Source organism: Rattus norvegicus, chromosome 2, assembly GCF_021556685.1.
Source record: "Rattus norvegicus strain SHRSP/BbbUtx chromosome 2, alternate assembly SHRSP_T2T, whole genome shotgun sequence".
Taxonomy (NCBI): Eukaryota; Metazoa; Chordata; class Mammalia; order Rodentia; family Muridae; genus Rattus; species Rattus norvegicus.
The window spans coordinates 54317264-54333594 of record NC_141535.1 but is presented as its reverse complement, the minus strand read 5'-3'; the positions used below and the strand labels follow the sequence as shown (position 1 = coordinate 54333594).

Sequence of the window (16331 nt, the reverse complement as noted above, 5' to 3'; positions counted from 1 at the left end):
TGTTCCTCGTAATGAAAAGCAGCTTTGGAGATGAGACAGCTGGGTATGCTGCCTCCCAGCTCTTGTTAGCTATAGGAAGGGAAAACAAAAGCAACTGCAAAGGGGCTTTTCCTGAGGAAAATGGACGCTGGTCTCAGCTGGCCCACAGTCTCCTTTCAATGTTTCTGATTACAAGGCAGTCCCTCTCCATTTCCCTTGTTGGAAAAAAAAAAAACACTAATCAAAACTCACTATACCTTATAATGCAACAAACTGTAGTTGAAAAATCAGATTCCAAGATCTGTCTTTAATTGCAAGCAGATGTCCTCCATGCAGAAGTATTGGGAGGATATTTGTAAATTCCCCAAGCAGAGTACTGAAGACAACAAAAGGGATACGTAAAGCTTGAAGCTAAACAGGAACCTTCCCCATTAGTCCCTCGGTGCCAGGGAGAAATGCTGGGAGAATGAAGGTCTAGACACTGAATACCTGCCAACCATGCTAGGCACAGGATACAAAGCAACTGCTCCAGATGTTTACAGGCATGGGCTTCTTTTCACCACTTTTGCTTCCTTCCAATTGCCGTACCTAGAATCTGGCTATCTAGCAGGTTTCCTGCTATGAAAATGTTCTTGCAATTACAATATTGCTTCAGGCCTGCCTCTTTGTTTTTGTTTAACTCTCTGTCTCAGATGATGGGTTCTGTGGTTTACTGTTCAAGTACAGAAGAGACATGTGCCTTCGTGGAGAGATGGGAAGAGTTACCACCATCCTTATAAAGGTCTCCGAGACTTTTGTTCATATCAAATGGCTTCTCCAGAGCTGCCAACAATTCTAATGAGATAATGCACTTCAATTCAGAGAAACTATGAGTGGGAATTCAATTAATTTAATGAGCCACAAAAGGAAAGAAATTTTATCTTAAACCATAATGGGATTTGGGATACCAAAGGACCAAGAGCGTCATTGTAGCCAGAGGATATGCTTGGTACCAACAGTGACAGGGAGAGGCCTGTCTCAGAGGGTACAACACATCCTACCTACCTTGTTCCTCCTAAACCAACTCTTGAAGGCTATTTCTGCCCAAGCCTTCAGCAACCTGGTCTATCAATATAGTCTCTAGAATGTCTGAAGCATTCATATAAGTCATTCTACTATTCACCAAATTTCTTCTAATGAGCACAGGATAGGGTGTACCACAGGATGGCCCTAAAAGTAGACCAGAGAGGACACTTGGAGAGTTTCTCACATGTTGCACGATTTCCTGAAGAGTATAGGAGGAAATGATTAACATATTCATAGAATTTTGTGATATCCACATTGATCAATGCCGCCGGTATTCTATAAGTCAGGGCATTCAATTATAGATGTAATAAATGCCATGGACATCTTGACTTTACAAGTTTTGGAAACAGTGAAGTAAAGAAAGTTAATGTCTAGCTCCCATTCAAATCTATAATTGCTAGGTAGCCTAGGACAAGCTGTTTACCTTCCCTGAGTTAAATAACTCAGAGATCGAATTCCTCACTTACCATGTGTAATTTATAGCAATACTTTCCAGAAGGTTGTTGTGAGAATTAAATGGGAAGCAAAAAACATTTTTAAAAAAATGCTTAAGGTGGTGCCTAAGTGCATTTTAAGCATATTATATTTGGGATTTAAACATTGCATTGCACTTTTTAATAATCTCATTACACCATCCCCTTCAGGGGCAGCAGGATAGTCTGAGGTACAGCAGCTGTGTATCCAAACAATAAATTTGATTAAGAGCCCTTTGCAAGCCTGAATTAGGAGAAAGTACTCATTGGCAATAGAGTTGGTAATTTGACAAAGAAAAGAAAGGTAGGCATAGGTCTGAAGCTTTTCAGAGGCTGAGATCTAAGAAGAAACATTTTATATAGACTATTAACAAAAATAGGTAAACTTTATAAAAATGGAAAATCCCTCAACAAATTTGAAAGTTTCCAAGTGGAGATTGTAATGTTAGAGTGTTTGACTCTCTTGTGGCCCTATACAAACATTTAAAGCCATTGTAGCTTTGCAAATTGTACTACTGTACTAGGGACTATCTCCTGTGTTCTTAATGATTCATAAAGGTGAAAGCAGTAATACTTACCCAAGGAACTCATTGTGTACTCTTCAGTACAAGCAAATCAGCCACAGCAGCAAGAGATGGGAGCACAGTATCAACAGGGGCTGGGTGGAGGGCAATTAAGCTGCCTAGGGGAGCAAACGAACCCTGTCAAAGGACATCTTGAGATGAGCATCTCGTGAAAGTTGCAGCAGCGTCATTATCGTAAATGTATGTTGACAGGAATGCAATGGTCCTCTTTACCCAAGGCTTCCTTCGTGTCAGGAACTTTGTGTGGTGATTTGCATGCTTTCCCTACTATCATTGGGTAGAATGGATGTCTCATGAAGTACTGTGTTTTCCTGACTCGTGCCTGCATTATTCATTAACGACTGGTTATAACTGCCAGTCTTACACAAGTGGCAAAATCACAATATTTGCCAGAATATTAGTCCTCTCAGTTTTGCTCCCTTAATGATACTAGAATTGGAGAACTAGGATTGAGTATACTTAGCCTCAGATTGGATTGTGCTTATATAGACAGATTTCTATCCTATACTCTACTGGTGTCACTTCCCTGGAGTTCTCTGAAGAAGGAAAGTCTAACTACACTTAGCCTACAGGAGTGCCTGAGTAGAGTGCTTGGGCTTTTGGCTGCATACTGTCCTGAATGAAGACCCAAAAGAAAGCCAGTGCTGAACTGTCCTTGAGAAAAGGCTTGCCTCACAGTTAAGGTAGTGCCTTCTAATAAGAATGACAATGATTATAACAAGAAAACTGTCTAACATTTAGTAATTACTTACAATTATTTGTATGTAGGAGCTGGTTTAACCCTTGCACGGAGACATACAGGTCCCTGTTTTACAGACATGAACTGAGGTCCAGAAACATGCTCTGTTTACTAGTACAATTAGAGGAAGTGCATTAGAGATGGTCATACTGCAATTAGATCTCCTCATAGGAACCTGTTCCTGGATGAGTCCAGCAAGAGGCACTCCACCTCAGAGCATAGCAAATCAGTTGATCCCCAATATTTACAGAATCAAAATCAAGTCATTTGGCAAGATCATTCCCAAGGTATGCCTGATTTCATCCCGAACCCAACATATCCAAACTCACATATTAATACACTGCCTGGGGCCACAGTTCTGTGTCTGTAGATTGTGTTTTGCCAAAGCACATTTGTGTTGTAGTCTTCTTGACTCAAATGCATCTGTCCTCCTTCACCATTGCTTGTTGCCCTAAACTTGACAACTGTTTCATAGAGCCATTTTCCCCTAAGAAGCTTCTCCACAGTTACAGAAGGTACTATTTTGCTCCCCCTGCACCCCGTGTTTGACTGCTTCTCTTACTGACTCCTGAGGTAGGGGAGGAGTGTAGACATTTTTAAAATCCCACCATCTAAAGCTCCATATAAAATGTTTATTGATCCCTTTGGGTTATATAATAAATGGGAACCCTGCAGAGCATAACCAAAGCCACTGTGTGCTGGCCTCATTAATTGTTATTGCTGTCAGTGTTGCGGTCTCTGCTTATGTTCTTTCTTCATTTGCCTTCTGCTTACTGGTCAGAGCTTTAGAGACACTGGGTACATGACTCTGACACTAATTTGAATTGATGAGTGAGCGTGACCCTTCCATTGCTAAGACAGCATGTTGTGCATTACATCTGTAACCAGCATCCACTTGGCACAGGCATAAATCTGTGGTCTTTCCACTAGAATGTCATTTATCCTTTGTATGTCTTGATTCATTGCATGTTATAGAGTGTGTTGGCTGAGTGATGCTTTTGCTCTATGAAAATGTCCCTAAATGTGCCACAGAGAGGGAAACACCAGAGGTCTTAGGGATCCAAGGCTCCCCAAGATTTTCAAGACCAGCAATTTGGCTCAGACCTTACTAATGAGCTCAGAACCGACCTGCATATTCTATTTTTCTCAATTTCAAGTTGAAAACTGAGACAAATGCTGAGTAATTCCATTGGCACTCTTCTCTCTCTCTCTCTCTCTCTCTCTCTCCCTCCCTCCCTCCCTCCTTCTCTCCCTCCCCTCCTTCTCTCCCTCCTCCCTCCTCTTCCTCCCCCTCCTCTCCCTTCTTCTCTCCCTCCCCCTCCTCTCCCTCCTTCTCTCCCCCCTCCTTCTCTCCCTCCTCCCTCCTCTTCCTCCCCCTCCTCTCCCTTCTTCTCTCCCTCCCCCTCCTCTCCCTCCTTCTCTCCCCCCCTCCTCTCCCTTCTTCTCTCCCTCCCCCCCTCTTCCTCCCCCCTCCTCTCCCTTCTTCTCTTCCTCCCACCTCCTCTCCCTCCTTCTCTCCCCCTTCTCTCCCTCCCCCCTCCTCTCCTTTCTTCCCTCCCCCCTTCCTTTCCTCTCCCATCTTTTCTCTTCTCTCTAGTTAAGTTAATATTGTCCCCTTTGAACTATCCAAACTCAAATAGTAAATAATTGTCAATAGAACAGGTAACCTACAGTTGGAGAACACATATACATTGATTTTTTTTTTAATTTACTTAGAGGAATGCCATAAAGGGAGATTTAGTCAATGTGGCCACATTGAGAAGAGGGGCAAAGAGATTCAGGTAACCCCCAAGTCCATCTTTGAGGGTCCTGAAGTGAGATTAAGTTTTAAATAGAAGACCAAAGATGTGAACATCAAAAAAGCCCTGGCCAAGGTGTTGGCACAGCCTAGGCTTCACGATGAGACTCTGTCTCAAACCAACAAGACAGAAAACCAAAGGTTATGAAAAATGGTTCCTACGCATGGCTACCTGGCATTAACTAACTGTGTTCTCACCTTGGTTCCTACTTGCTGCTTATTATATTTGTTTCAGATATCTAAATATATTTAAATCCATTTCAAATAATATTTGGGGGGCTGAAGAGATGGTTCAGCAGTTAAAAGCACTTGTTATTCTTGTAGAGCACCCAGGGTTAAGTTCCCAGCATCCACATAGTAGATCACAGCCATCCAGATCTACCAAATCCCTCTTCTGACCTATGAGTTCCATGCACACATGTGATAGACATATATACGTATAGGCAAAGCCTTCATACACATGAAATAATAATAATAATAATCACATAAAAGAAAATTTAAAAGATTTTGTGTTCAATTTGAAGTGACAGATAATGAAATAAAATACACTAATTAAAGACAAGGAATTTAGGGATGGTGGTGAGACTAGCCCAAAATATTAATGAGAATACTAGTGAATACATACCTTCAGTTATGAAGGCAGCAGTTATGTTGTCATAAAGGACAGTTTTTGCTTTCCACTCATATTAAAATTGATGCTTAGTACATTGTTCACTCTGGGGAGTGTGCATTGCCTGTTTTTATGTTAATTACTTGTCTTATTCATTTATAGTATTAAATAAGCTTCAATAGATAAAAAAATGTAAAATTTCAAGAGTCAATAGAAACTTTGAAAACTGATAGACATGAAATTTTAAATATTATAGTAACCACTTAAAATTGCTTGATTTACCAGAAAAAAATCCAAATCTTTTTTTAGTATTTTTCAGTGATAATTCCCAGATACCCCCTCACAAGATACACTCTAAAATTTCTACTATATTAGAATTCTGTATTTAATAGCTAGCCTTAACTCTATCTACTAGATTTACATTATTTGTAGCAGACTGGATGGCTGCTTCTTCCCAGCCAAATACACTGGGAAGAGGTCATATACACAGCCATGAAAAAACACCTCAGAGAGCAGGCAGACCAAACTCACCAGGTCTAAAATTGGTGTGTGTCAGCTCACTACCCACTTCATCTTTCTTTTCTTTTCTTATTATTAATTAATTAATTAATGTCCTAAATGCTGTGTTACCTCAAGGTCCCTCCCTCACAGTCCCTCCCCCTTCCCTTCTCCTCTGAGAGGGTACGCCTAGGTATCCCCCCACCCTAAAGTATATTTCCTATATGCAGCAGAATGATGGATAACCAGTAAGTTGGCCTATATCTTTTTATTGGTGAATTTCGTTCAGTGATGTTGAAAGATATTAATGATCAATGATTATTAGTTCTGGTTATTTTGTTGTTGGAAGTGTTAGAGAAAGAGAGAGAGAGAGAGAGAGAGAGAGAGAGAGAGAGAGAGAGAGAGAGATTCTCTTCATTTGATTTTGCTGTGAGATGATTAATTTCTTGTGTTTTCTTGGCTATAGTTACCCTCCTTATGTTGGAGTCTTCCTTCTAGTATCATCTGTAGGGCTGGATAAGAAGAAAGATATTGTTTAAAGTTGGTTTTGTCATGGAATATCTGGGTTTCTCCATCTATGGTGATTGAGAGTTTTGCTGGGTATAGTAGTCTGGTCTGACATTTTTGTTCTTTTAGGGTCTGCAAGAAATCTGTTCAGGATCTTCTGGCTTTTAGAGTCTCTCTTGAGAAGTCAGGTATAATTCTGATAGGTTTACCTTTCTATGTTACTTGAACTTTTTCCCTTGCAGCTTTTAATACTCTTTCTTTGTTCTATACATTTAGTGTTTTGATTATTATGTGGCAGGAGGATTTTCCTTTCTAGTCCAATCTATTTGGTGTTCTGTAGACTTCTTGTACATTTATGACCATCTCTTTCATTAGGTTAGGGAAGTTTTCTTCTGTGATTTTGTTGAAGATGTCTTCTGGCCCTTTGAGCTGGGAATCTTCACCTCTTCTATCCCGGTTACTCTTAGGTTTGGTCTTTTCATACTGTCTCGAATTTCTTAGATGATTTGAGTTAGGAACTTTTTACACTTGGCATTTTCTTTGATTGATGTATTCATTTCTTCTATGGATCTTCTATGCCTAAGATTCTCTCTTCCCTCTCTTGTATTCTATTGGTATATCTATTGCATCTGTAGTTCCTGTTCTCTTTTCAAGGTTTTCCATCTCCATGATTGCCTCCATTTGTGTTTTCTGTATTGCTTTTATTTCCATTTTTTAGGTGTTGGGTCATTTTATTCATTACCTTCACCTGTTTGATTGTATTTTCCTGTATTTCTTTAAGGGATTTATTTGTTTCCTCTTAAGGGCTTCTACCTGTTTGATTATGTTTTCTTGTATTTCTTTCAAGGACTTATTTGTATGCTTTTTAAAGGACTCTATCATCTTCATGAGGTGGTATTTAAGGTCACAGTCTTGCTCCTCAGGTGTGTTAGGATATCCAGGGCTCCCTGTACTAGAAGAGCTGGGTTCTAATGGTGCCATATTTCATGGGGTTCTGCTGATGATGTTCTTGCATGTGCCGTTTGCCATCTGGTTGTCTCTGATGTTGGCTGGCCTGGGTGTCCAGTATTGAAACAGGCCTCCCAGGATGCAGATGGAGCTATGTCTCTGATTTACAGCCCTCCTGGGAGACAGTCTGAGCTGTGAGTGTCAGGTTGGAACTGGCTTCCCAGGAGGCAGGTGGAGCTGTGAGGTGGGGCACAGAGAGAGCTGATCAGCATCTGCCTCAGGTGTAGGTGTGAACCAGAAGATAGAGCTCTGACAGGGTGGAGCAGAGCCCAGCAGGTGGGACAGGGGAGTTGGGGTGAGTGCAGAAGAGGGTGTCTCAGTGTGTATGTTGGATTAGAGCTGCCTCTTGGGAGGCAAGCAGGGCTGTGATGTGGGTGCCAAGTAATGATTTCCCCTTTTTACTTTTCTTTTTCTTTCCTGTGTTTTATGAGACAGACTTCTCAGTGTGTAGCCTTCTATTAAGAATAAGATAATAGTATCAGTCGTCTGAGGGAATATGGGAAAAACAAACATGAGTGTCTGGCCACACTCTTGAAAACAGAATACTTGTGTATTCTTTGGTCACCAAAATGCTATGTGAGAATACAACTGGCTAATACTGAGGTGAGAAGGAGCATCCTACAGTATAATTCAATTCTTATGCTGCCTACCTGCAGATACTGTCACATCACACAGCTTGATAGCTCAGTCCCACAAAACTGCCTCGTGCTTCAGATGACAAATGTATATAATATCCTGTACTTTTGAAAGATTTCTCAGCTGTAAATTATAAATAGATTGTACTATAGTTTTGAAATTTTTTTTCAGCTAAAAGGTACAGTTCCCAAGACTCGATTAGGTTTGATGAATTTGCTACACTAGCTCAGAGAAACATTAAATTAACAATTTTTGGCTTATTACCAAGGGTATCCCAAAGGATATAGATAATGAGGTGTATTAATAAGTCTCTGCTACTGTAACAGAGACCTGAAACAATCAACTTATAAAGAGAAAAGAAGTATTCTCAAGTTTTCAGAGCATGATTACTTGGTCTCACTGCTTTTTGAGCCTATGAAATGGAGGACACCGTAGTAGCAGCATGTGAAAAAAACACTTTTCCTCAGGGCTAAGAAACGGCTAACGGTCCAGTCTTTGTTTTAAAACCACTGTTCCCTCAATGATGAGAAGACCTCTTAACTCACATTTATCTTTTGAATTTCTGTCACCTCAGAGTAGTGTCAGGATAAGGATCATAGCTTTAACACATCGGCCCTTAGAGGAAATTTTACATTTAAACCATCACATACAAAGAACATGACATAGCCTCCGCGCTCTCTAAGCATCTCCAGGTTATCAGCCAGCCGAAAGTTTCCTGAACTCTGACCAATAATTCGTTGCGAATGTTGTATTCTCTGGCTACATTTATTAAATCACTAGCCATTGGTGATGAGCTTCACCATTAGACCCTCCTTGCTCCCCAGAGGCTTTGAATAATACTGAAAAAGAATCCCAGTTCTGCAACCATACATCTATTTTTTTTCCTGTGCCAGTTTCCACCCTGAGGGAGGAAATCTCCAGCCACTACTCCACTCATTAGTCTATAAAAAATCCACCACTCTGATATTACAAATAGTTTAAGAAGTTATATGTTAAAATACAGTAGGGAGACTAAATGTCGATGTAGTAGGGTCACACATAGTTTCCTTTGCTTTCATTTAAATCTTGGTGTTTGTTGTGTCTGAGTGGTAACCAGAGACGGTCTATCCTGTCCTCTTACACTCTTTTCCACCAAGACCAGACAACAGGTTAGTCCCTTTGTAGCTGGAGCATTTACAAAGGTACCCAGTTGGAAAGAGCCTTACTGATCACTTTCCACCATTGCCCACTGACCAGGCAGCCTGCTCCTAGCTGCATTGTAATGACTGACTTAACTGCCCATCAAAGAACTCCAGGGCCTCCCCTGTTCTGCTTTGCCCTTCCCTATACTCTTTCCCCATGCCTAAGAATGTTCTTACAGTATTTTCCAAAAATAAGCTTTTAAACTAAACGTGTGAGATATATATATATATATATATATATATTTTTTTTTTTTTTTAAGAAACTTGTGCTCTCCTTCCTATGCACAAGGGAAACTTGAGTTTGGACTCAAATGATAGATGGTGGAATTGTTTTCATTGTTCTGTGTTGTGTCTGGTCATGAGACCCACGGTAATGACAACCAAAAGGCTTCCATTCGCTCTGTCTTTACAAGCTCTTTTAGTGCATTGATACAGCTTTAATTTTAATGGAGGTTTTTGTATGGGAGCCTGTTTTCCAAAAATGATGCTATAACAGGGTCACAGCAGATCAGTTTGCTACAGGGATGACTAATGATTTTCTTCTCCTTCTTTTTCAGCTACACCAGCTACTCTTGGCAAAGCTTCCCCGGTTCTGCAAAGAATTAATCCAAGCCTGAGGGAAAGTAAGAATTTCTGTCATTTTACTAACTTGTGTTGATGGTTTCCATGTGTTACTATAATTCAAGCTACTATCCTTTCTCTCTTTGGGATATTGGTAACAGGAAAAGTGACAGAATTAAAATTTTATAAGCAAAAAATATTTTTCAGGTTTTACATTTCGGTTTCTGTAGAGAGCTCGTGTTTGTTTTTTGTTTTGTGTATGCTTGCAGGTTAAATGGAGGGTTTGTTATGGATCAGCAGCAACCTTTTGAACTTAAAAAATTGCCTTGTTTTACACACTTGTTTTTAACATTGTTATTGTTATTATTTGGAAGTATTTATATGATGCTTGCATTGACAGAAGATGACATTTATCTCTCCAACCAAAGTTACTTATACCTCACAGTGCTGCCTTCATATAAGCCACTTAATTTCTACATATCATCAAACACCTCCTCTCTGTCTTTGACAATCTTCCCTTTACACACAAGACTAAACTCAACCTTCAGCTCATAGAAAACAGTCCCACAAATCCTCCAGGGATAGGGTTCCTGCCTTCTGTTCTACTATGGAGCTTTGTCCATTGTTCAGTGATAACATTCACCTCCTGAAATTTTGATTGTGTGCTTGTATATATGTATGCATGTATGTATGTGTGTATGTATGTATGTGCATGTGTGTGCATGTATGTGTGTATGTGTGTATGTATGTTCATGTGTGTGCATGTATGTGTGTATGTGTGTATGTATGTATGCTTGTATGTGCATGTGTGTGCATGTATGTGTGTATGTGTGTAGGTATGTATGCTTATATGTGCCTGTGTGTGCATGTATATGTATGTGTGTATGTATGTGCCTGTGTGTGCATGTATGTGTGTATGTATGTATGCTTGTATGTGCCTGTGTGTGCATGTATGTGTGTGTGCATGTATGTGTGTATGTATGTGCCTGTGTGTGCATGTATGTGTGTATGTATGTATGCTTGTATGTGCCTGTGTGTGCATGTATGTGTGTGTGCATGTATGTGTGTATGTATGTGCCTGTGTATGCATGTATGTGTGTATGTATGTGCATGTGTGTGCATGTATGTGTGTATGTATATATATGTATATATGATGTATGTATGGTCACTTTGATCAGTGCTACAGCCACTGATAAGTTGGAGTTCTGAGATCAAAAGCTCTCCACCTCAGTCCTGCTTAGTATGTGTATAAAATGCAATCAAATGTATGGACTACATGAATTAATTATATTGTGCCTTTAAGTCAACAGTCATGTTTAATGCTCTTCATAACTAGTTCCTTTACATCACCCAATATCTCTCAGTAGGAGTTCATTTAACTAGATTGTAGCTATAGATATTTTATCTGAAACAGTATGTGCTAAATGCTGTTTCATGAAAAGAAAAAAGAAAACAAGGGAGAGAGAAGGTATACCTGGCTAATTCTAAGCTGATGCTCTTATTGTTTTTAATGAGTGTCGTAAAACCATAATTTGGATTGTATGAGTAAATTGCACAGTAAATTTGTAATGTGAGATTTAAGTATCATTCCCTTGGAGGTGACCCTAAGTATGGACTGATAAGACTTTCAGCAAATCTCGTCTATTGGTCATGTGTTCTAGACAGCAAACCCTCTCCCATTCTCCTGTTTCAGAAGGGTCAAACGTGCTCATGTGTTCCAATAAGTATGAGAAGCTGTAGAAGGGGAGGCCATATGAGTTATGTGTGGGTTATCTAGCACCTTTTCAATAAATGGAGACTACCTCCTAGTTGTTCTTTCCTGTGGGAAGACAGGGCAGAGTAAGGATGCTCACTAATGGTACAAGCAATTCACCGGAACCATCCTCTACACTTAAACAGTACACACCACTCTCTGTCCTCCCTTCAACTGATAACCATGATCTCTCAAGCCATTTCCTTTACCAACTCACAAGGTCTTAGGATCTTAACCATCACCTCTTGTCAAAATCTGAGGCTTAATCCTGACTGATGAGTACATATCATTTTGAATGTAATGATTACCTGTTTGTGTGGAATAAGAAAGCTGGAGACTTGTTTAGATATGGTAAATCTCACATTCTGATACTCTCATGCAAGGAAAGAGCCCATCCTTTCCTATTTTTCTTCATCAAACATTACTTCCTTTTATCCTAGAGATGATTTGATTCATCAAGCCCTGTGCTTAACAAGGTTGGTATCAGTGGGCAAGAGCCATACAGAACACACAGGAGTAGCTCATTCAGGATGGATAATCCCAAATGCTCACATCACCTTCGTATGTGTCACACTATATCACAAACCCTTAACTGTCATGTGCACATGATGCTGAAGTCTATACCATGCCAAAATACTAGCCCGATTCTAGCAAGGACCTCTTTTTTTTCTAATGAAGTAGTGTTATCTGTAAAGCTAGCAGTGTTCAATATAAAATACACTAAGAACACACAATCAATAAACATATGTGCAACTTTATAAACTCTCAGATTGGAAACAATGCCCCATAAAAGGAAAATAAAAGAAAAACCCTTTTAGAATTTGATGAACTTAAAATGCGTAAGATTTTATTAAACATACAGAGAGGTTTTGCACAATTATGTGTCCTCCTGAAGAGAATTTCCCTCTCATTTTAAAAGGCCGTCTTCTAACTATTTGTTCTCTGACAGTACACAGGCATGTGCAGAAGTTAAATAACTTCCCACAGGTGTAACTGGAATCTTATCTCCAAAGCGATCCCAGACCCTGGGATCAGGTGGACAGGGCATACCACCCGTCACACTAGGATCACCCCGAAAGTCAAGAGCTTCTGTGGCAGTAATCTTAAGGTCTCTTCTATCTTGTCCAGTGCACCCTTGTCTGTGCATGTTTATTTATTTATCTATTATTTATTTGTTCATCTATTTATTTTTTATTTATTTGGGATATGGACTGAATAATCCAACAATGGCCATCTGCATGTTGTAGAACCAAAGATCCAGTAAGCATTCAGCTCAAGTAATTGGAACCAATGCATAATCCAATCCAAGGTCAGGGGTCACCTAAAGAGTCTATCACCAACATGATATCCCTAGCAAAAGGCTGAAGAAGAGAGAAGCAATGATCAGAGTAGACCATGGGAGCAACAGAGGCTTCGCTTGAAAGTAGGGCACTGACATGAACTGTTCTCTTCTGCCTTCCAGCATTGCTCCACTGGGGGCCCCAGCCTATTGGAGAGTGTTGCCCACTTTCAAATCAGTTATTCTTTCTTATCTGCATCTCGGTCTTCTCTAAAATTATACCCACCCAGAAGTGTATACATCTCTTAGGTATCTCAATCTGATCAAATTACAGGTCACAATGACCCACCACAACTTCCGTACTTCTGTTCCCTGCATTGTTTTTTAAGTTTGTTTTTTAATTTCTATGCATTGATTTTCTTTGTGTACAAATATATCTGTATGAAGGTATCAAATTCCCTGGAACTGGGGTTAATAATAATAATAATTAATAATTAATAACTGTATGTTGCCATGTGGGTGCTGGGAATTGAACCAGAGTCCTCTGGAAGAGCAGCCAATGTTTTTAACCACTGAACCATCTCTCCAGTCCCGTTTTGGGTTCTTGTATCATTATATCACTTTAACCAGAATTCATTTCTTTCCTCCTAATATGGAACAGTCCATCGTGATTGTTTTTTGTCCTTTAGGCATGGTTCTAAATATTCCTCTCTACAAAGCTTCTCATCTTCTCAAGAAGGAACATGCCCCATCTTGGACTCTCTGTGACTCTCCTTCTAAATTACATAATGCAGTGTTTAAGAATTCACTCTCTGAAATAGACAGCATGACTTTAAATCCCCAATCTATAGGTTATCTATAGGATAATGTCTATCCATTTCTGGTTTGTGCATTTGTACTTCTCTTTAGGTATTATAATTGCATTATTTTTAATGTATTGTTTGAGAATTCCATATGTGAATATAATGTGTTTCAATAAAACCCATTTCCTACTACCACCCCTTTACCTTTTCTTGCATTTTACCAAACACCAACCTCCCAACCTTGTGTGCTCTCTTATAAACTCCCTGAGTCTTCTTGTACTACCAGTATATGCATGGGTGTAGTTTATCTACTGGAACATGAACAGCCTATTAGGGATGCATCTAAAGAAAAGTAACTCTCCCTCTCCCAGCAGCCATCCATTGTGGTGCTTCATGAGACCCTCTCCCATCCGTGCTAGAATTGTTTCTGACTTGATCTTATCCAGGTCTTGGGCTCGCAGTCATAAATGCTGGGAGTTCATGAATGCACCAGCCATAGCATGCCTGTCCAATAAGCACTATTCCCTGCACTCATCCACTTCTTCTGGCTCTGAAGATCTTCCCACCCCCTGGGATGGGGTGGGTGTGATACAGATGTCTCATTTAAAGCTGAGCACTCCACAGTCTCTTACTGGCTAGTCATGGATCTCTGTATTAATCAACACCTACTGCAGGAAGAGGCTTCTCCAAAGAAGCTTGAGAACTGCAGTGATCTATAAATATAAAAACATGTATTTAGGTGGAAGTTTAATTCTATGACCATTTAACAGAAGAGTCTCTAAATGCTAATAACAGCCACTCCGTACAGTTCTCAGAAAGATTATATTTAAACAGAAGTACCATGCCCCTTTCTAAACTTGCATGGTATGTATTGTACACTTTTACAGCTCTCACTTCAGTCCAACATGTATAGAGTGAATACTGTGCAGCTGCCTCTGCTCACTCTGCTATGTGTTCTAAAATCATTATAGGTCGAGCTTACTGTAAACTTTTGTGCATTTTCTATCTCCTATTAATAAAATGTACAATCTTTAAGATTTGGGGCTGTGTCTTATAATCCGTATACCTTGCGGCCGGTATGGACCTTAGAACATTCTGAGTTTTCAATGAATAGTTGAATTTTTCACTTGAAACAAAGGCAGGGGACAAAAGGTTTCTCCCAAACACTTAGGTCCTTTCACTACTTCATGGTCTTCGTATCCTTCATTGGGCATTTGTGAAAAGGGAGGAAGAAGCAGAGAGAAAGGTGGACACTTCTCTCATCCATTGCTGTATATGTTTAGACTCTTTCCTAAAAGCCTTTGGCTGAGACTTACCATCTGGACACAGAGTTAAGTCATAGTGTGATGTCGGTGTATGTTGTAGATCTCTATACAATCCTTACTGTATCCTGACAGCACTTCCGCTGCCAAGGGTAAGAAAGCCCTACTCATAACACACGTAACACAGCATAACACTGCTTTAACAAAAGCTGAAGCACCCCCTCAGTGCCTAGCATTCTTTTCTTATTGAATAATGTCAACGTTAAGAACTCGTTGCCTTATTTGCAAACTTATTTTCTCCAAGGGAATGGCTACTCTTAGGGTAGGCTGAATGCCTGGCAGTATATCTACAGAAAATAAACTCAAAGGCATCTTTGAAGGGTTTTTTTGGTCTCATAATGTTATGTCAGGGTATATCCCATTTTAAACTTTACCTTTTGTATTATTTATATTGTTCTCCTCTCTTTTTTAACCCTCTGGGTGTGAATTGTGGCTCCAGTTTATTTTTTGCTGGCATTTCTGAATGTCTGAAAGAATCGTTTTCTATGTCTGTATCTGCTTCGTGTGCCTTTTCCCGGACTCTTTTCCTTGTGTTTGTTTGACTTGTACTATTCCAATGTGTTAGTTTTTGTTATGGCTCGTATTTTGTTTTACTTTATTTTATTGTTATCCTTTAGAAGCCTGTGTGTTTTCTAAGGAGAGACAAAAGGGGAATGCATCCAGATGGGAGTGGAGAGGAACCAGGAGTAGAGGGAGGGGAACTTAATCAGGATATATTATATGAGGGAAAAATGTATTTTCAGTAAAATGGAAAAAAACATGTTGCCTGGTAGAGAGGGTTCAACATAAAGGAAGTATGGCTATGCACAATGTGTTAGATGAACACCAGCATTCCTGTGTTACAGAGGACTTGAGCTCTGGGCATGCATTGGAAAACAACACTGGGTTCTGACATTGAAGCTGACTCCGAATTCTTGACAGTCTAGTTGTTTATAAAGGGTTCAGTCGGAGATTCAGTAAGTAAACATGGATTCTGGTGATTGTTTTTAAGAAGACAGTGTTTATGTTGGCTCTCTCTAGAAGCCAAATGAATGGTAAACTCTCCCTGACTCACATGTATCACTAATCTTCAAATGATGCCACACAGCCTAGTGGTACTCTCCGTCCCTCTTCCTTGCTTTCAGAAACAGCAGGCAGGAAGAATTATGCACTTTATACAAAAAAAATGGAGATACAGAAAAGATGACTTACTAAGCACTCTCAATGGACCAATGGAGAGTACAGTGTAGCCATTCTTAGTTTAGCAAAACTAAACTAGAGTAGAGAGGTATACCTGCAATCACAGCTCTTGGGAAGTTGCAACATAAAGGTCAGTAGTTCATGATCAGCCTTGGTTGCATAACGAGGCCAAGGTGAGTCTGAGCTGTGTGAGACCCTGCCTCAGGAAGAAAAAGAGCTTAGATAATTCTTCAAACAGTCATGTCAATATTCACTTGTCAGTGACAATTTTCCAACCTCAAAAGACTATAATCATCATGATATCCATGTTAATACTTCGTTACACAGTGCCTTTTTTTCACGTGAAGTGGGTGGAA

The 16331-nt window shown here is 39.8% G+C and overlaps 1 protein-coding gene across 6 annotated transcripts in view; it reads left to right on the top strand.

Annotated features, from left to right (window-relative positions):
• The window catches only part of Ghr (growth hormone receptor), a 255583-nt gene that overhangs the window by 171587 nt on the left and 67665 nt on the right, over positions 1 to 16331 (top strand). For all 6 annotated transcript variants that reach the window (NM_001437874.1, NM_001437872.1, NM_017094.3 and 3 more), the window contains 1 exon segment: positions 9636 to 9701. In NM_001437874.1, coding sequence (NP_001424803.1) covers positions 9636 to 9701 — 66 coding nt within the window.